Source organism: Callithrix jacchus, chromosome 14 (genome assembly GCF_049354715.1).
Source record: "Callithrix jacchus isolate 240 chromosome 14, calJac240_pri, whole genome shotgun sequence".
NCBI classification, from domain to species: domain Eukaryota; kingdom Metazoa; phylum Chordata; class Mammalia; order Primates; family Cebidae; genus Callithrix; species Callithrix jacchus.
The window spans coordinates 45,160,698-45,182,199 of record NC_133515.1 but is presented as its reverse complement, the minus strand read 5'-3'; the positions used below and the strand labels follow the sequence as shown (position 1 = coordinate 45,182,199).

At 41.4% G+C, this 21,502-nt stretch overlaps 1 protein-coding gene across 3 annotated transcripts in view; it reads left to right on the top strand.

The window, feature by feature from the left end:
- Window positions 1–21,502, top strand: part of ARHGAP25 (Rho GTPase activating protein 25) — a 90,317-nt gene that overhangs the window by 19,043 nt on the left and 49,772 nt on the right. For all 3 annotated transcript variants that reach the window (XM_035272395.3, XM_035272393.3, XM_017964259.4), the window contains exon 2: window positions 15,009–15,208. In XM_035272395.3, coding sequence (XP_035128286.3) covers window positions 15,009–15,208 — 200 coding nt within the window. The remainder of the gene's footprint in view (window positions 1–15,008; window positions 15,209–21,502) is intronic.

The following is a 21,502-nucleotide window of genomic DNA, read 5'->3' as shown; positions in this document are numbered from 1 at the left end:
TGAAGAAAGATCCCAAATCAACAACCGGACTTTATAATTTAAGGAACTAGAAAAAAAAAAGGATAAACTAAATCCGAAGTTAGCAGAAAGAAGAAAATAATAAAGATTAGAACAGAGATAAATGAAACATGGAATATAAAAATAAAAGAGAGTCAACAAACCCAAAAGTTGGTTTTTCAAAAAGTTCAACAAAATTTATAAACCTTTAGGTAGATGGAACACGGAGAAAACAAAGAAGATTCAAATTACTAAATTCAGAAATGAAATTGGGGTATTACTACCTATTCTACAGAAATAAAAAGAGTTAACAATAGTACAATGAGCAATTGTACACCAACAAATTTGATCATCTAGATTCAGTGGAAAAAATCTTAGAAACGCAAAACCTATCAAGCCTAAATTGAAGAATAGTTTTAGTTTAAAAAAGAATAAAATCTAAATATACCTCTAACCAAGGCAATTCAGTCAATAATAAAAAATCACCTAATGAAATAAAGACCTGATATCTTCAACTAAAGAAGATATACCAGTATCTAAAGAAGAATACCAGTCTCTTCGAAACTTTTTAAAAGAATTGAAAAAGAAGGAAAACTTCCTAACTCATTTTACATTACTTTGATATTAAAGCCAGAAAACAACATTACAAGAAAAGTGCAGACCAATATCCCTTATAACACTGATGCAAAAATCCTCAGTAAAATGCTGCAATGGAAAACTGACTGCAACCACACATTAAAAGATTATACATCCAGACCAAATGGGATTTATTCCTGGAATGCAAGGGTGATTCAACATACAAAAATTAATCAATGTCATTAATACATCTCATTAACAGAATGAAGGGGAAAAACATATGATCATCTCAAATGATAATCATGTGTCTGACAAGATTCAACATTCTTTTATGAAAAAACTCAACAAACCAAGAATAGAAGGAATCTACCTTAATGCAATGAAAGTAATAACTCACAGTGAACATCAAACTCAATATTGAAAGACTCCAATCTTTTACTCTGAGATCAGGAACAAGGCAAAGATGCTGACTTTTGCAACTTCTCTGTGGTATATAATACTTGAAGCCCTAGACAGAGCAACTAGGAAAGGGAGAGTATCCAGATTAGAAAGGAAAAGATACACTTAACTCTGTTTAGAGATAATATAATCTTTATGTAGAAAATCCTCAAGATTTGACCAAATTGCTGTTAGAACTAATAACTCCAGCAAAGTAGTAGATACAAAGTCAAAGCTCAAAAATTAGTTGCACTTCTATACACTAACAGTGATCAATTTGAAAAGAAAATTAAGAGAACAATTCCATTTAAAATACCAGCAAAAAGAATAAATTAACTAGGAATTCACCTAACCAGGAGGTGAAATACTTGTACTACAAAACTACAAAAACTACAAAACATTTCTGAAAGAAATTAAAGAACAAGATAATGGGAAGACATTCCAGGCTCCCTAGGTTGGAAGACTTAATACTATCCAAAGCAATCTGCAGATTTAATGCAATTCCTGTCAAAACACCAGTGACTTTTTGGGGGGGTAGAAATGGAAAAACTCGTCCTAGATTTTATATGGAGTCTCAAGGGATCCTGGATAGAAAAGAAAGAAAAAGAACGTTGCTAGATAACTCACATTTCCTGATTTCAAAAACTATGTGATTACTTACAAAACTTACAGTCAACCAAAACAGTGTAGTAATGGCATAAAGACAGAAGTAGATCAATGGAATAGAATACAGTGTCTAGAAATAAACCCTCACATATGTGTGTATGGTTGAATGATTTTCAACAGGGTGCCAAAATAATTTAATGGAGAAAAGATTGTCTTTCAAAAATGGTGCTAGGAAAACTGGATATCCACGTGCAAAATAATAAAGTTAGGCCCTTACCTAATAATATATACAAAAATTAACTTCAAATGAACCCATGAACTGGATTTAAGACCTAAAACTATAAAACGCTTGGAAGAAGACACAGGGTAAAAACTTCACAACATTGAATTTGGCAGTGATTTCTTGGTTTCAACACCAAAGGCACAGGAAACAGAAGAAAAAATAGTCAGATTAAACCTCATGAAAATTTTAAAAATTATGTATCAAAAGACACTACCAATAAAGTAAAACAAAAACAGAATGGGAGAAAATATTTGCAAATCATATATCTAACAGGGGATGGATATGCAGAATATATAAAGAACTCCTAAACTCTACAAAACAAAACAAAACCCCACAAACAACTTAGTTCACAAATGAACAAATGACTTTAATTGACACTTCTCCAAAGAAGATATGCAAATGGACAATAAACACATGAAAAGATGCTATCGATATTAGTAATCATTAGGGAAATGCAAACCGGAGGTACAGTGAGATAGCACCTCACACCCATTCTGATGGGTGCTGTTAAAAAACTGGAAGATAACAAATGTCGGTGAGGATGTGGAGGTATTGAAACCCTTTTGCACTGTTGGTGGAAATGTTAAATGTTACAGCTGCTATGGAAAACAGTGTAGCAGTTCCTCAAAAAATTAAAAATAGAATTACCATATGATCCCACAATTCCATTTCAAAATATACATTCAAATAATTGAAAAAAGAGTCTTGAAGAGATATTTGTATATCAAGTTCATAGCAGCATTATTTGTAGTAACTAAAGCATGAAGGTAACCCAGGTGTCCATTGACAAATAAATGGACAAACAGAATGTAGTATATACATTCAATGGAATATTATTCAGCCTTAAAAAGGAAGGACATTCTGCAACATGCTATAACATGGATGAATCTTGAGGACATTATACTAAGAAACTGATCGAAAAAAGACAAACACTGTATAATTCCACGTATACGAGGTGTTAGAGTAGACAAATTCATAGAGACAAAGTAGAATGACGGTTACTAGGGACTAGGGGAAGAAGGAATAGGGAATTACTCTTTAATGGGTACAGAATATCAGTTTTTCAAGATGAAAAGAGTTCTGAAAATGGATGGTGATGGTTGCACAATAATGCAAATGTACTTAATACTATTGAACTGTACACTCAAAAATAGTTAAGATAGTAAATTTTACATTTGTTTTGCTGCAATACAAATAATTAAATCAAACCAAACAATAAAAATTTTAAAAATCAGTGTCAATAAATTTCAATAAATGTTTTGTTTGATTTTTTAATTTTTTGTTGTTTGCTTTAATTTTTTTTTATGTTTCAATAAATGGGAAAAACATAAATCAAATTAAACATTTCAAGTCATAACTGGAGAAAAATAGCCCAAATCAAATATTACAACTCATTTTTCATCTTCAAAAGATCTCATATGCTATGAGATGTGCTAAGTCAGAGGGATTTGGAATTGGGAGTGCGTCCTGCTGTTCTGGTGTTTGCCTGCTGTGTCACCCACTCATGGTTCACTTTCTTTTACCTCCTGTTTGTGCATCTCTGGTTCTTGCTTCTTCAGCCTCTGCACAAAAGCTTAGTTGGTCCTTCAATGACAACTGGCTAAAAACAACCACAAAAAGAAACAAAAATGGTGCACTTCTAGTTCTTCTATAAGAACTGTGAAGGAGTGGCCAGCCAAAAAGAAATGTCAAGCAGAGGCTAGTGTGTGGGCCCAGAAAGTCCAGGTCAAACAGAGGCACTACGGTTGCTCACAGTTACATACAAAATAGGTCCTGACTTTTTTGTGAGGACCTTGGGTGATAAAAGAGAATCCCCCTCAAGCATTTTTCAGGGAGCTGATAATGTTTGACAGCTTTGAAGAGGAAACAGAACTGCTGGATGTCAGTGGCAGAATCAGGGAGAAAACTGCATTCTGCAAAGCCTTACTCAAGTACGATGAAGTGTAGCCCAAAATTGATAGAAATGCTGGTAAATAATAGAATTTTATGAAAAAGTAAAATCTTGATAATTTTTCACAAGTCACTAGCTGTAACCAAGACACTGTTTGTTTGTTTGTTGTATTTGATTACCTTTCATGAATTTTAGAATGCTTTATCAAACTCTGAAAAATCTTTAGTGGAATTGAAAGTGTCAGAGCAGTGAAAATGTCATAAACTCCACAGCTCTCAGTTATACGACACATAGAAGTATTAGAAATTTTCTGCTAAAATTTCTATACAGCTAAAACACAAAGCAAATATTTGGCCTGAATCCTAAAAATGTTTAATTCTTTCAATTTTTGGCAATATAGAGTATTCTTTCAATTCTCTCCCACCCTTTGTTTTTTTTTGGTTTGAGATACTTTTTAACATCTAAGAATGTAGTGTTCTGCTCTTCATAATTAACATTTAATATTAACTAATGTTGAATTTACCAAAAGCAAGTTCACAATCTTTGAAAAAAATATGACTTTTTAAATTATTGATGGGCTAAACCATTTACTAGTTTTTTAAATATTGAAGTATCCTTGCATTCTTGGAATATTCTAGACATCTGAGTGACAAAACAGGCAAAAATCTCTAACTCTGTGGAGTTTCTGGCATGCTTCACTGTATGAAAGGTGTAGGGAATTATTCTCATGTTTTCTATGCAGAGACTGTTTTACTCTTCACTGTTTTCATGGTGAGATTTTTGTGTGTATGGCAGCTATATATATCAGTTAGTTCTTAATCTTTCTTTTTAAAACTTTATTGAGGTATAATTTATATGCCATAAAATTCCTTCATTGTAAGTGTACAATTCAATGATTTTTAGTAAATTTATAAGGTTGCATGATGATTACCACAATCCAGTTTTAGAACATTTTCATTACCCCAAAAATTTCTCTCCAGCCCTTTTGCAATCAATCCCTGCTCTCACCCTCAGTCCTGGCAACCACTGTCTCTATAGAGTTGCTTTTTCTGGGTATTTCTTGTACATGGACTCATATAATGTGTTGTCTTTTGCATTTGCGTTCTTTCACTTAGCTGAATGTTTCTGAGGTTCATTGTATGGCATGAATCAGTCCTTTGCTCCTTGGTGTTGCCGAGTAGTATTACATTGTTTGGCTTTCCCACGATTTGTTTATCCAGTTACCTGTTGATGGCTTCTGGATTGTTTTCAGTTTTGATCATCATCCATAATGCTGCTAGAGACATTCACATACGAAAAATGTTATGGACATGTGCTTTCACATCCCCTGAACAGATTTCCGGGAGTGGAATTGCTAGGTGGTACAGTAAGCTTATGCGTAGCTTTTTAAGAAGCATCCAGTTAAGGGGCTAAGGGAGGGTAGCCCCCCTCTCTGTTGATAGAGAGTTTGTTTTCTTCTTGTGTAGCTCCAGGTTAGTTGGAAAGTCACCCTCTGTTCTCACTGGTATTGTGACCTGATTGAGGAACCAGCAGGACAGAGCTGTTAGTTTTTGCCTGGCCTGACTTTAGGCACCCAGGGTAAACTGAAAATAACACGCCTCAGCCAGGCCTCTGTGAGCACTTGGAAGTAGCTCTCAGGTCTTTATCTGTTCCCTGCCTCCAGTACTGCTACTGTTCCTCTCTAGGCATTGTTAGTGCAGATTTTTCTTGGGCCCTTTCCATTCCCTCTGTGGCAGGCTGTTCTGTGTGCATTGAGTTATGGGACCATCAGCTCTCTTCAGTTTAGCCTTGCCTATCCTACATCTTATAGAAATCGTTCCTCCCCCAAAATGGCATGTAGACAGCATCCTTCTTTACTTTTACTTTCATTTCAGATTTCCCCTCTATTACTGAGCTAGTCCCTTTGTCATTTTCATGGAAATTTGGAAATGGAAGCTCTTGCCATGAGGTCACCTAGAATTCTAGGTAGTCATTCCTTCCTGAGTTCCCTCACAGGCCACCCTTGACTCCCTCCAGTTCCTGCTGTCCTTTCTCCCACTCTGCTAAGTGTTGGGGTAAAGGCAGACTTAGCAGGAAATACTACCCATACTGGAAGCCTCGGGAGTCCCTCAGTTCTTCCCATTCACCATTCATCAGCTGATAAAGTGACAGTGCAGGGGCATGGAGGGCGGATCTGTCTGTGAGGGAATGTGTACGTGAGTGGTGTAACATCTGTGCAGTGTCATTCCACTGTGCTCTGAGGAGTAACGGGTCTGAAATGCAGGCCTTGGAAAATGGACAAGTTGAAGTTCAGAGCAATAGCTGACATGTGAAAAAAAACCCAACAAGCTTATAGAATTTATTTTTAAGCCTAATAGAATCTTGAAAAAGATTATTTATTATATCAACATTCCAAACATCAACAGAGAAAATAGAATGAACCCTTCACTACTGAAATTCAACAAAAGATTTTGTCACATTGCTTTATCTATCCGTTTCTTTTTCTTTTATTCCCTTTTTTTGCTAAGATTTTTAAAAACAAATCCCAGACACATTTTTCCCCATGCTTAAGTATGCATGCTTAAAAATATGGAAATTTTCTTTTCTTTTTTTTTTTTTTTTTGAGACAGATTTTCGCTCTTGTTACCCAGGCTGGAGTGCAATGGCGCGATCTCGGCTCACCGCAACCTCCGCCTCCTGGGTTCAGGCAATTCTCCTACCTCAGCCTCCTGAGTAGCTGGGATTACAGGCACGTGCCACCATGCCCAGCTAATTTTTTGTATTTTTATAGAGACGGGGTTTCACCATGTTGACCAGGATGGTCTCGATCTCTTAACCTCGTGATCCACCAGCCTCGGCCTCCCAAAGTGCTGGGATTACAGGCTTGAGCAACCGCGCCCAGCCAGAAATTTTATTTTCTAACCACACAGTCCTGATCATAACTAACAAAACTAATCAATAATTCATTGGTATCATCTATCCTCTATCCGTGATAAAATTGTCTCAGTTTTTAATGGAATCTTTTTATCAGGTTGTCGAATAGGAGAAACATATTATGACTTGTTTCCTGGTCCCACCCCACTGCTAGCATTATTCATTGGTCACTTTAACTCTCAGTAGAGTTAAACTTTAAAATCACTGTTCCCTAAGACCTGTAGTGGCCCAGAAACTGACTGGAGTGATGTCTGTTAGGCTGTAAAGGCTTGTAGCCTCCCCAAGGACCAGTGCTAGTACTTAAGCATTGTACTGGAAGGGTCATTATACTCAGGGCATATAATTCATCCATGCTTATGCAATACAAATATTTCAAGCATCCTAATGCACTTATTTATTTATGAATGCTAGTGACCAGTGAAGCAAAAGCTCTTACCTTTTGCTTCAAAAATGAATGACTAGTTTTGACAAAGGAGGGGTCAGTACTTCGATTGCTCTTCCTAATTTAACACACTACTGGGTGCTGGGCAGTGCTTACTGCACTAATTATCCTGCAGTCCTACCTGATGAGAATTGCTCTTCCTTACATTCATGCCTGGGAAAGCAGGTAACTTGCATATGCAGTTAACTAACTACAGTGTCGCCACACAGAAAAGTCACCATCTGATTGCCAAATCTCCATTTTGCCTTGTGCTGAGGAAAAGGCAGCTCTGGGGCAGTGTTCAGTAGGAAATGTTCATAATTCTGCAAGCTTCTTGTTATTACACGTGGCTTCCTGTTATGCAGAGATAGGCAGAGAGGGCGGGGTAAGGTGTTGCAACTGATGGACACACACAGACTCACAAGAGGCAACTGCATTAGAAATTCCTAAGAAACACAAAAGCCACACAACATGAACACTGGTGGGGTGGCCCTGGAGAAGCACCCTCAAACAAATTTGTTGGAGTACAGAAAAACCTTGCAAGACTTGTTGCTGGCTCAGGTTTCCAGAGCTGCTGATGAGAAAGAAGAAACAGAAAGCCAGTTCTCCACCCCCGACCCTTTCTCTCTCTCTCTCTCTTGCTCTCGTTCTGTGGCATTCTCTCTCCCTCTCTCTTTCTCTCTCTCTCTCTCACACACAGAGATAATTTCTCTCTGTCTCATATTGCTACTGAGACAGCATTTTTACCTCTTCCTGTAGAAGACATAGCTATTGGTGCCAAGCCTTTTTCCAAAGCAGAGTGCCCTGGGAAGACCCGTGTGGTTTAATTTCAGGGTACAGAGAGAAAGCTCGTTTGCTGTCATCAGTCTCACAGTAAAGATGCCTTTTGAAGGGGCAGTGCTTTTCATACCAAAGTTAAAAATGAAACTCAGAATTAAAAGAAAAATCCAGAAAAGGAGTCACAGGATAAATTCATCCTTAGTCTCAATGCCTGGTTTTAAAAGTGGAAAAGTTGTACAAGTCCTCCTAATCCCTGAATGATGGGTGCTTTTCAATGGAGGGTTGTTTCCTTTGAAGACAGAAAAGGGATGCAGAAAGTGAGCCTGAAGTCTCCGAAGTCAAACATCCTAATTTCCTTCTGGGTGGAAACTGAGAGCTACCATCCCACAGTCTGATAACAGGATAGGTGGAGGGACCGCATGTATGTGTGTGTGAATGTGGTGGAGGCATTGCATGTGTGTGTGTGTGTGTGTGTGTGTGTGTGCAAGGTGTGGGCAAGGACATATGAATCTTTTTATAATTTTCAGGTGGCAGCCATGCCAAGTCTGCTGTTTCAGAGGTCTCCCCGGCAGGTTCCCTCCTCAGCTGCGATGTGGGCCTGACTGCCAGCCCACAGCAGCTTAGCTCAGTCTCCCTGCCCCCGATGCCTCGGCCACACTAGGTCTTGCTCAGAATCCCTAGGTCTCGTCACGTGAGCTTGGGTAGCAGCTGGTAAGACGTGGCAGGATTACCTAATATGTCCGTTTTCTTGTTGGGGTGTCAGCACAGCCTCAGTGGTGGGCCTGAGGCTGTTTTTTCTGTCACTGTTTTTTCAAGGCCTGCTGAGCCTTGCAAAGCATACGCTGGCGGAAATAGTGGCACAAAGTTTTTTATGCACAATATAGAGGTAAAATGGGTGGGGCCAAGGCAGCTGCTTCACATGATAGGTTAGAAATAGTGGCTTTGGGGCTGGGCGTGGTGGCTCCAGCCTGTAATCCCAGCACTTTGGGGGGCCGAGGCAGGTGGATCACGAGGTTAAGAGATCGAGACCATCCTGGTCAACATGGTGAAACCCTGTCTCTACTAAAAATACAAAAAATTAGCTGGGCATGGTGGTGCGTGCCTGTAATCCCAGCTACTCAGGAGGCTGAGGCAGGAGAATTGCCTGAACCCAGGAGGCGGAGGTTGCGGTGAGCCGAGATCGCACCATTGCACTCCAACCTGGGTAACAAGAGCGAAACTCCATCTCAAAAAAAAAAAAAAGAAATAGTGGCTTTGTTCCCAGATCAGTGAAGGGTGGCATGATCTCTCCTGTTCTCGTTACTATGTATTCTTTAACACTGTGAATTAATGACTAGACATGGATTCCATCTCCAATGTGAATGCCTCTCTTTACCACAAAAACACATGCTCCTTTCTGAGTTGTGGCTTAGGTATGGATATTGGGCTTTGAAATAAGATTTCCAACTATTAACTTAATCAGATCATTTCACCCCTGTGAGCTTCAATTCCTTGTCTGAAAAATGAGGGTGACAACATGGTGCTTACCATGAAGAGCATGAGCATTAAATGACACAGCAGTAAAAAGTGTCTGCACTGTGGCTGGCTCATGGTAAGTACTCAATACATAAGTAACTATTGGTATTCCTTACTGTTAGATCAGGGATTATACCTTCCATTGGCCACTTTGCTCGAGTGGGTATAGTGAACATGTCCAGAAATCCCACGAGTAGGTAAATTGGCCAATATTTCTTGCAAATGCAAAATGCCTGCATGGTGTCTCACATTTCATTCTAAAAGATTTATTTTATTAACTCAGCAAATATTTATCAAGATACTTCAATTGCCAGATGCTTTTCGAGGTGGCATGGAGCTCTACTAAAAATCCTGAGGAAAACAGCACCCTTTTCTGTCTTGCATCTCGGTCTATCCCCATAGCCTTGAGTTAGAAATGCTTCCCTCAGTAATGTCTTCCTCTGTGCTGTCTTTTCTTTGGTTTCTGATCATCTATGCAAATATTTTTCTGGTGGGAGATTTTCGTGTCATTCAAATCTCCTGGCTTTCACTTGTACCTCTTTTCTCCCCCTAATCTCTTTCTTAATTCATAAGCCTTACTTATCAAAACCAAAACTCATCAGAAGTTTGAAGCTCTCAGTCCATGCTCACACTTTATCATGTCCAGACCTGGACTCACCTGCCTCTTCAGACTGGCCTTGTTCTCTGATTTCCTTCCTTGCTTCCATGAATGGGTCTCCCAGATCTGTCAGGGCTATGTCTGGCTGATTTCATATCCTTAGGATCCAAAATGGTTCTGGTGCATGTCAAGTGCTCAACCATGAATGAATGAATGAATGAATGAATGAATGAATGAAACAAACGAATGGGGAAGGCTATTTTACTTGAGCCACTCAAACCCCAAATCTCACAAAAATCTTTGTCCTCTGATCCTCCTTGTTCAGCAGGTGGCTGAGTCCTGTTGGTATTAGCCTCTCATATAGTTTCCTCTTCCATTCTAATCCAGGCCCCTGGCTTTGCACCTGGGTTATTGTGCAATGTCTAGCTACTCTTTCTCTATTCCATCTCTCGCCCTCTTTTCGTCCCTCCCCTCCTTAATATCTTCTTTCTTTTCTCTCATTTAGTATAAAATTATGTCCATACTATGGTAATAATTGCTTTCATTTAATGTCCATGTTTTAAGAAGCAGGCACTGGCTGGGACCTGTACACCTAACCTTACTAATCCCTGTGGATTAATCACCCCACAAGATACCTGTGATTATCACAGTTTTACAGAGGAGGAAACTGGCCCTCAGAGATAGGACGTGGCTTACCCAAGGCTGTGTATGTAGAAGCCTGTGAGCTTCTGCTACTTTCTCCTTCCTTCTCTGTGTTAGGCACTGTGTTAGATGCAGGATACAAGGATGAGCAAGGCCAAAACATCAAGGCAGTACCCCTGTCTTCTTAGAGTGCAAGTGGAGGGGGAAAATAAGGTAAGAAAAAAGTACCAAGCAAGGTGATGTGGGCTATGATGAACATATGTCCCCACTGACAAGGGTCCAGAGCCATGGAGCAACTAAGTTTGGCACTTCTCACAGGAAGTGGGGCCTGAAGGGACTCTTGAAGGGTAAGTAAGAGTTTTCCAAGAGGTGGAATTAAATGTAGGTGGGGGTGGGTAGGGAGGACATTCTAGCAAAGAGACTAACATACTGTCCTGGAGAAAGTACAGGATGGGTATGGAGAAAGAGCAGGAAATGTAGTAGAAAAAGCCACAAAGGACTCCAGCTCCATGGCAGTTTAGCCTTTACCTTTTAGGAAGGAGGTGTTGGGGGTCATCAGAGGCTTTTAGGCAGGGGAGTAACATGATCAGACTTGTGTTTTAGAAGGCTCATGTCATAAGCAATGTTGTCTTTGCTCAATATAAGGAACAGGCTGCTTTCTGTATTGATTGGTTGGCTGGGAGAATGTCACTCAAGTACAGCAGAGAGACCAGCAGAGGTAAAGCAGGTTTGGGTGTGTGTGTCAGTGCTAGCCAGGGGAATTATAGAGGTGAGAAGGAGGAAGGTGGTAAGTTTGATGAAGTGGTAAGCAAGATGAGCTTGACATTCTCACGGAGGTGCATTCAGAAGCTGGATGGATGGGTCTATAGCTCAGAAGAGAGGGTTGGGGGGAAGTCATGTAAATTCTCCACCCTTTTCAAATCCATTTAAACATGGTTCCCAAACAAATGCATGTCTCATATCAACATACTGAGGAAATATCTGAAATTGTTTCCCCAGCTCTGAAAGAACTATTCACACCTCACCCACACATTTACAGCCATCCAAAGTAGAATCTAGACTGAGAGCAGATTATTTTAAGGGTTAGAGGGCAGAAGATGAGAAGATGAAGAAAGGAAGTGATAATATTTCTCAGCTGACTTCTCTGTTCATATTTCCTTCTTGGGGCAAAAAGCTGCTAACTTCTCTTGCAGAAACAACATCCCTAGGCATGCGGCACTTCTGTTTCTCTTCTTTACCTTCCAGTACTCTCTCTCGCCTGCAGACTACAATTCAGCATGGACAGTCCAAGCATACAACTATATTTTATCATGATCCTCCCTTGCTCAGTAATATGAAATAGCTCCATACTACCTCTCTAATCAAGGTTGAATGCCTCACTCACCTAAAGCATCTTCTTCTCTGGGTTCTCCAGCTTGATTTCTCTGTTTGGTAAAATGCTACCTTACCTTTATGGCCCATTTCCATCCCACACTTTGTAATGACAGCACTCCGGTTCTAGGAAGTGCGGACCAGCAGAACTTTCTGTGATAGTGGAAATGTTCTCTATCTGTGTTGACCAGTACTGTAGCCACAAAACACATAGGGTTACTGAGTACTTAAAACATGGCTAGTATGACAGAGGAACTCAATTTAAACTTAATCTGTTTAATTCATTTACATATATACAGCCACTCATGGTTAGTAGCTACTGTACTGAACAGTGCAGTGCTAGGGGTGTGCTCATCTCTCTACTATGGTAAGGTGAGGTTTCTAACCTCATTGAGGCCCTCATTTCTCACTTGCCCCAAAGTGTTCTGTTTTCCTACCTTTCGCCCCTGGTCTGCCTGCAGCCCCCTCTCCAACCCTCAGTCTGGTTCAGATCTCCTTCCTAAAGGGCTGGGAACATGCACTCAGGGTACAATGACTGGCTTACAAGTGAAGTTTATCATGGTTATTATTTTCATTATGAGAAACAGCTCCATTAATAGTAACAGATCTCTTTGTTTACTTTATCTGGAACAAGTCACACCCACAAAGAAGAGAGACTGTTCAAAGAACCTAACAAGGAAAGTTAATCAAAACCAAGACAAACTCAAGGCCCCCAGACTTTCTTCTTAGATATTTTAATCATCTCATGCTAGGCCTGGCTGGTGAGCAACACTGTGGGCTAAGGAGGGAGATGGCTCTGCACATGGGCTAGAAAGTGCCCCTGCTTAATACCTAGTTCATCTGAGACCCCAGCTGTCTCCCTCCTCCAGGGTTTGGGCCTATTTCCAGCAGTGTGGAAGTCTGTACTGAGCCATCCCCACTCTCTAGCTTGTAACGGGTGGCCCAGTGCCCATAGTCACACCAATTATGGTGGGATATTAACAGGCACTAAAGAAACATTGGCTGTATATAAAGTGAGTGGTATCATTTATGGATATAAAACATGACCAGGCAGAGCCTTGATGAGATATAGGCAGACAAGGTGGTTGCCTTTCTGCCACAAGAGCGTCAAAGGTCCTCTTGGCCAGGTCTAAGAACATAAGATGCTCACTCTTACTCCTGCCTTTGTCAGATCATTCTGCCATGCACACATGCTCCTAGGAGGGTTTTTTGTTTGTTTGTTTTTCTTATTGTTGTTTTTGCTGCAACAAAGCATGAAAAATCTCACAGAACTATGAACAAAATACTAGCAAGTAATTTCTTCTATGCTGAGCAAATTCTCTCCAGTCTACAGTATCTTTTTGACTTCTGCTCCCTCCTTCCCACTTCTTCAATGCTGTTGGAGACCTTCAGTTTCTTCTGTCTCCCACAGTGGTCCTAACGATGTCTATGGGCCTCTAGGGGTGGCCCAAGGGGCCTGAGCCCTTCTAGCCACCATGTGGCACCTCCCTGATTTCCCCCTCTCTAGAGTTGGCTCCATTTGGTGGCATCACCCCAGAAGCCAAGTAAAGGTTCCTCATATGCCACTGCTAGAAGGGGGTCCTCCCTCTCATGTCTGATGTTGCTTCAGTTGAATGGTCACAAAAGCCACATGGGGATGGACTTCACTGAGGCTACTGAGGTGGGAAAGAATGTCTCTGCATCTGCTGGGATGCCTCACTCTTCCATTTTCTTCAAAAGTTTTGTGTGTAAACTATCCTTTTCATTTTTGCCTACTCTCTGCCCTCTTTCTAGGACAGATAAGAGTCCTTGCAAGGTACAGTCTCTAACTTAGAGAGAAACAGAGCTGCATACAGTCCTCAAATTCCTCCCTCCCCATTGTACTCCTGCCCCGCCTTCGCCTTCTCAGCCTTCTCTGGGGTCCCTCCAGCAACACTTGGCAGAAGGAGAGGAATGCAGACACTGGGTATTAGCAAGTGTGGACAGCAGCACAGGCCAAGGGGACAAGGGCATCATTGAACTGGCTGGGAAAGAAGGAAAATGGGGCTCAGAAGGAGGTGTTGACTGGGGACCAGGGTGATTGACAGAGTGCTGTGGAGGCAAGGAAAGGGGAGAGTGGTCCTGGGTGGGAGTTACCGTGGAGAAAAGATGTGTGGTACAGGCCTCACTTAATCCAGTGGCGGGCAGAACTGTGTGAAAACAAAAGCCAGTTTATAACCAAGTAGCAGGTTCAAGGGGCTCTGGCTTCAAATCCGGCTTCTGAGTTCTATTGGCAGCGACAACCTAACTGTAAAGGTAATAGGAAGGCAGCTGCGGTGAGGTCCTCGCACAGCAGAAAGGGCTGGGTTACTCTCCCCGGGCCGGAACTGCACTAATGACACTGGGTGGGAGAATTCAGAAGGTGCCATCTCCCTGCAGGCTGGCCCTGTGGCCCGGGGCTGGGGTTTGAGTCGGGCCGGCTGCAGGAGGCCTGCTTTCCACAGCAAGGCCGGAGCTCACACAGCGTGCGGCGCGCGGCCCCTCCTCTAGCCGGCCGCTGTGGAAGAGTGCCCAGGCGGCTTCCGGCGGCCTCTGCAGCTGCGTGGACTCACCCCGAGCCCTCAGACGGAGGCATTATTTTCTCCTCTCTCTTGACAGATACTAACTCCCACGCAGGAAAAAGGAAGCACCTTTGTCAGATGCTGCGGCCACTTCCTCTTCAGAAGTCTCCAGCCAACCTTTCGCTTTGCAGAATGACGGGGCCCGCGGCGCTGCCGGACTGCCTGTGCAGCGAGCCACAGGCCGCCAGGGTTTTGTTCCCGGCCTGGCCCTGACCGGGAGCTGGGCCCTCGGCTGCTTCTCTGGCTCAGGGGGGATTTTCTGTGATTCAGATCTGGACCCCTGAACTGGACCTGGCTGTGGTCTCCCCCGCTTCTCAGCCCTCTCTGGGTTCCTCTCCGCCTCTTTGCTCACTGCCACATGTCCCTCAGTCAGTCCGCCTGTCTCTTCCTCTCTATAGCTCGGTCAAGGAGCGTGATGACCGGCGAGCAGATGGCGGCCTTACATTCATCGTCCACCCCCAACCCGCTGGAGAGGCCCATCAAGATGGGCTGGCTGAAGAAGCAAAGGTCCATCGTGAAGAACTGGCAGCAGAGGTACTTTGTGCTGAGGGCGCAGCAGCTCTACTACTACAAGGACGAAGAGGACACGAAGCCCCAGGTACCAGCCAGGCCGTTTGTCCCGTTCATGAGGTGCAGAGGAGGTGGGCCTGGAGCCCGCTGGGATTGCACTTAAACTCACAGGGGCCTTCTCATTAGGACTAGACACACCCATTGGAGAGGAGATTGCTTTTTCCTTTACACCATTTCCTAGATACATAAACTGAGTTGCAAAGATGACAGGGTGGCCCTTCAGGGAGCACCAGGACGGTCACTGTGGCATTTCCTACTCAGGGCTCTAAGTCAAGACTGGCAAAGGGCGGCGATGGTGGTGACACTCAGCTAAGGGCTTAGAGAGAGTGGATTTGGGTTCAGGAAAACCGATTCTGGGGCACATTGATTTGTTTGTTCAGTAAGTATTTTTTGAGCATTAATTATATGCCAGACACTGTTCTAGGTACTTGAAATAAACTATGAGCAAAATAGATAAAATTCTCTATCATATGGAGCTTGGAATGGAGGAAAAGACACATAAACATAACAAATAAGAAAAGTATGTAGTTTGTAGGAAAAAGATTAGTTCTATTAGAAAAAAAGCAGGATAAGCTAACAGGTATCAAGAGTTAAGGGAAGATGCAATTTTAAAAAGGAAGGTCAAGTGAACTCAGGAAGGGGGTGACACTGGGGCCAAGACTGAAGAGGAGAGGAAACAAGCTGGTTAGATCTCTGGGGAAGACTGTTCCAGGCAGAGAGAACAGCCGGTGCTGAGGCTCCTAAGGGAGCACGTCTAGCCTGAGTGGGGAATAGCAAGGAGGGCACTGTGGTGGGAGCAGAGCTAGCGGGTAGGAATCAGAGGGAATGAGGTCTGAGAAGCTAGAGGGCAGTCAGGGGTCAGGGCGCAGACTGCTGGGGCACTGCAGGCTGCTGTAAGGACTTGAGCATTCACACTGAGGGCCACAGGGAGGCATTGCAGGGCTCTGCGCAGAGACTGACAGTCTTGTTTACACTGTGAAAAGACAGCTCTGGCTCCTGTACTGAAAAATAGATTGGCGGGGGAAGACGCAAGTAATCTAGGTAAGGAGTTATGATGTTTAGGATCTCAGTGGGAGTTGTGGTCTGGAGGAAAATGGTCAGCTTCTGGATATACTTTGAAAGTAGACGAAATGAGACTTCCTGATGCAGTGGCTAAGCCTGTGAGAATGGGCTTTCACCCTAAATCTTGGGCCTAGGTCTCTTCACCCACCCGACCGCATAGCTTTTTTGGCCATTGTGGTATGCGAGAATCAAAGAGGACATGGTGAACAGTTACCCCAGGACCTCAGGTGCAAACTGGATGTCTCAGGGCATCCAGCACAGCTGGTCACCCACCTAGAACTCATGCCTGTGGAGATGGAAGGGTGGGCTTGGCCAGAAGGAGCTTATTCAGGAAGACAGACTTTAGAACCTTCTGTAGCCAGAACAAAATCCCAAGAAAGGTAAGGACAAGAAGTGTGTAGATATTGGGGGTAGATGGGACCAAAATGAAAAGGTCATTTTGGAAGAAGACAGTTTTCTTCAAGGGCAGGCTTGAGGATCCATTACATATCAGTGGGACTTAGTTAATCAGTTTCTCTACTTAGGAGCTCTGAACTCTGAGTGTTTGTCACTGCAGAGGCCAGGGAGAGATCACAGGAACCCCACCACAGACTTGACTCTTGCCTACTGTTCTGTGCATGGTAACCAGACTTCCTTCTCTTTATAAACACCCCAGACCTTATTAAAGCCAAGCAATCCAGGCTAAGGTGGTGGTTGACGTGTTAAGACAATAGAGGAAACCTTCCTATCTGTAGAGTGTAAGGAAGATGGCAAAAAGGCTTTATTTGGCCACCCCAAATCAATGAAAGGGGCAGCTGAGTGTGTTTGTATGAAGTATAGAGGGTCAGAGCTACTTTATATCAGATCATGTGCTCTTTCCCTGGTTCCACCACTGTTTGGCCCTGTAATTATTTAATTTTTCTGGACTCCTATTTATTCTTTTATAAAATCAGACAATACTACCTGGCCCTCATTTGTCACAGGATCAAATGATATGAAGCAGGTATAAAAAACTGTTTTATAAAAATATAAGCTAATGTCAAAGAGTAAAATAAATACCTAAAGGTTCTTGCTTCTCCTCTTTACTTCTGGGGGAAAGAAAGCCAAAGCCTTCTCAGGACTAAATTAGCCTGAGATAATTAGGTAGCACTTCTAGGATGACAGGGTAATTTATTTTGGGGAAATCTATTGATTTCGGATCAATAGGTCAAGTAAGCAAAACCACACAACCCTTCAATAGATGGCTGAAAAACGTGTTGATAAAAACCAACACTTATTTCAGTTATGAAAAAGAGAAAAATAAAACTTTTAGGAATAAATCATAATTCCTTAGAAAGAATAGTCTATTTTACTGCATGTTGACATATATATTTTGATTACAAAAGCTTTTGCATGGTAGGAAATTTGGAAGAAGCAGAAAAGCACAAAGTAGAAAATAAAAATCATTCACAATCCCATCAGTAAGAAATAGCCACCTATATCCCCTCCACGTTCAGCCTTCCCTATACATATGTGTTTAGGAACTCATCTATTATAAATGCAAAATAAGTATAATAAATATTATTTAATGAAAAAATTAACAATATATCATGAATTTTGCCTCCTAACATTAAATATTATTCTACAATGTAATTTCTAATTATGTCAAATCAATCAAGAACTTTCTATAATTTATTTAAATTTTCCACTTTAGGGAATTTGGGCTGATGTTCATACTATTATCACAAATAACAATTAAGTAGATTCCCTACAGCATTGTTTATATTAGTGATGTAAAAACAATGACCACTGGTAGGGGTTAACTTATATTAGGCTACGTTTATATGTCTATATGTAGAACACAATTCAGACATTGATGATCCTAATTAATACTTTTTGAAAAGGAAATATGTCCATAGTATTATTGTCTTTAAAAAGCAGTTTACAACAGAATATGATGTATATACTAATCCCATTCTTGAAAAAAAATTATGAATTTGTATTTATGGAAAAAAGCCTAGAAAGACATACACAGAAGTATTAACCATGGTTATCTCTGAATACTGGGGTTACACATACAAGTTTTAATGTTTCTTTTAAAATATTTTTATAATTAAAGGATAATAGTTATAAATTTAAAAGGAATGCACACAATCATCCAATATATCCCCCAAGATACCAAAACACAGAAACAGCACAATAATCTTGGAGCAATCAGGTGTAAGAGCCCTCACATACAGTGATGATGTGTGTGTCCATTGTACAAGCTTTCTAGAAAGTCATTTGGCTAGATTTACTAAACATGAAAAAATTGTCATACCCTTAGACACAGTGATTATGGGTCTACAAAGTTCCAAAAGAAATAATAAGAATATTCAGTGCTTTTTAAAACTTTTTTTTAAGGAGACAGAGTCTCATTATATCAACCAGGCTGGAGTGCAGTGGCACGATCTTGGCTCACTGCAACCTTCGCCTCCTAGGTTCAAGCAATTCTTCTACCACAGCCTCCTAAGTGGCTGGGACTACAGGGGCATGCTGCCACACCCGGCTAATTTTTCGTATTTTTAGTAGAGATGGGTTTCACCATATTGCCCAGACTGGTCTCAAACTCCTGAGTTCAGGCAATTGGCCCACCTTGACCTCCCAAAGTGCTGGGATTACAGGCGTAAGCCACCACGCCTAGCCTTACTGATATTCATAATGAGAAACATCGAACCTAGCATCTGACAAAGGAGAATGTAAATAAATTATGGAACCGTGTATGATAGACTTTTCTGTATGCGCTTTTGGGGAATCTTGTGGCCCTATAGAAGACAGTCTGTGCATTTTTTTCTCTGAGATCTCAGAAAGATCCTGTCCAGTTTCAACATGATAAGGCTGTGTAAGTCAGTGAACTAGCTTTATATAAACCATTCTAAAAAGTTCTTTGTCAGGGAAGTTGTTTCAAACAGAATCTCACCTTATCGCCCTCAAGTTTCTGTTACAATGATGGTGTCAGACAATCCTAGTAGTAAGGTCGACCCATGGTCCCATCTGTTTTCTGAGACTTTGCCACAGTGATTGTCTACCAGCGGTGCACTGGTAATTAGTTAACAATCAACCCTCTGATGGGACAGTTGATTGAAGTGCAACATTTGCTAATTTCTGTGCTGCAGATACTCTGGTCATGACTGATGCAAGCTACCAACATGATAGCTTGAACACTGAACTCAGAATTGAGAAGAGACATGCAATAACACCACATTATATAGGATTTCCACCACACAGATAGAATAGATGGAAGTAACCACAACAGCAGAAATGATAGCAAAATATAGCAAAGAATCAGAAAGTTGTCAGTTTTGAGTATCTTTACCTTTTTAATAGAAAGTACTTCGTTGTAAGCTTATAGAATCTCAGTTTTAGTAATAGCTATGTTTAACTGGCTTAAAATGCAATAGTTAAGTTTTCATGAGCGAATATAAGCATTTTGAAAAATGCCTTAACAAGGAATTGGGCTGAAATTTAGTTCTAAATGAACTTATAATTGGATTTAAAAGTTAACAGCTAGAGAATTCTAGATATTCTGGCACCTCACTGTCATAGCTATCTCCACTGCTTTACTGCTGAAAAACTTATGGCCTCCTGCATAAATATTTCCATCCTTCCATCAATCATTCCATGATTGTTAAGTTCTTTCAGCAAGTGGGACTTGTAAGTAAAGCCTTATTTGTAATTCTGGAATCACATCGACAGAGGCTGGAATCGTAGATTTCTTATCTAGCTTTTGCGATCCTGGGTCAGCTAATTAACTTCTTTGAGATTTACTTCTTCGTTTCTCCAATGGGGGACAATAATGGTCCTTCCCTCCTAGACTTCTTATGAAGATTAGATGTGCTGATATATTCAGGGCAATTAACATAGAGTCGGACACCTAGGAACTGCTCAATAAATGGCGTATATACTTTTAGTATTTTATTGCTACAGTTTCTGAGGAAATGATTTTGAGTATCAAATGACAGTTTAGAGAGGTACTTAGAGGAGGCAGACACCTCTGCAATTTCCCTTTCCTTCTCTTACCAGACAGTGCTCTGCCCTGTCTAAAAGAAACATGGCCTTTTATTCTGGTGCCATAACTCATTCAAAGTAGCTCAGCAGTACAACCTCAGGGTCGTTTTTTCCGAAGGCATTGATGTGATTTATTGAAGATGGTGAGGACTGTGTAGGTGGAGGTTATTTTTAAATAATAAAATTAGAGGAATGTAGAGGAATTGCAGAATTCCATTTTCTAGACTGATTTTCTTCTCCTCCTTCCACTTCCATTTTCTCCCTTTCCTTGCCTTTCTTTCTCATTCTCTTCCTCCATTTGTTCTTTCTCCTCCTCCTTCTCCTGCCCATTCTGTTCCTTCTCCTCCTCCTCCTTTTCTTGTCTTGTTCTCCCTCAGCCTTAGGCATTTTTATTTCTAGGCCCTCAGGAAACATTTATTTTCTTAGGCTCTTGACTAGATCTTACTTCTGAGATTTCCTTAAGACTTTTTTGCCTTTATAGTGTTCTCTGCCACGTCATCTCCATCCACACTTCGTTTTGAAATAAAAACACGTGTTTATTCAACTCAGAATCAGACCTGCTACCTTCAACAGCCAGCGAGGTGTAAATTACAAATAACTATCTCCAGTGCAAATTAACGATGTCACTTTGTGCAGTCATTTACACATTCGAAGTGTCAATTTCCTCTTCTGCAAAGGAGTAGTGAGAAATCTTGCTGTTCTCTAGATATGGAACTGTTGTATGGGGTCTAATGAATTATCTTAAGTGGGCCAGGCGCGGTGGCTCATGACTGTAATCTCAACACTTTGGGAGGCTGAGGTGGGTGGATCACCTGAGGCCATGAGTTCAGCCTGACCAATATGGTGAAACCCTGTCTCTACTAAAAATACAAAAATTAGCCAGGCATGGTGGTGTGAGCCTGTAGTCCCAGCTGTTCCAGAGCCTGAGACTGGAGAGTTGCTTGAACCCGGGAGGCAGAGGTTGCAGTGAGCTAAGATCACGCCACTGCACTCTAGCCTGGGCAACAGAGTAAGACTCTGTTTCAAAAAAAAAAAAAAAGAATTATCTCAAGTGAAATGCACAAGTGATCAAGCACCATGCAGACACATGATGGAAGCAGCTTGTTTTTCTGATAACAAATCTGTGTATAAGGGATAACAAATCCTACTAAACCCTCAGTCCCCCTCCATGGATCTGGGCTTGGAGTTAGGGTCATCTGACCGTTTCCCACCACCTTAGCTGTGATGGTGAGGATCACTGGCTTTGGACTGACTT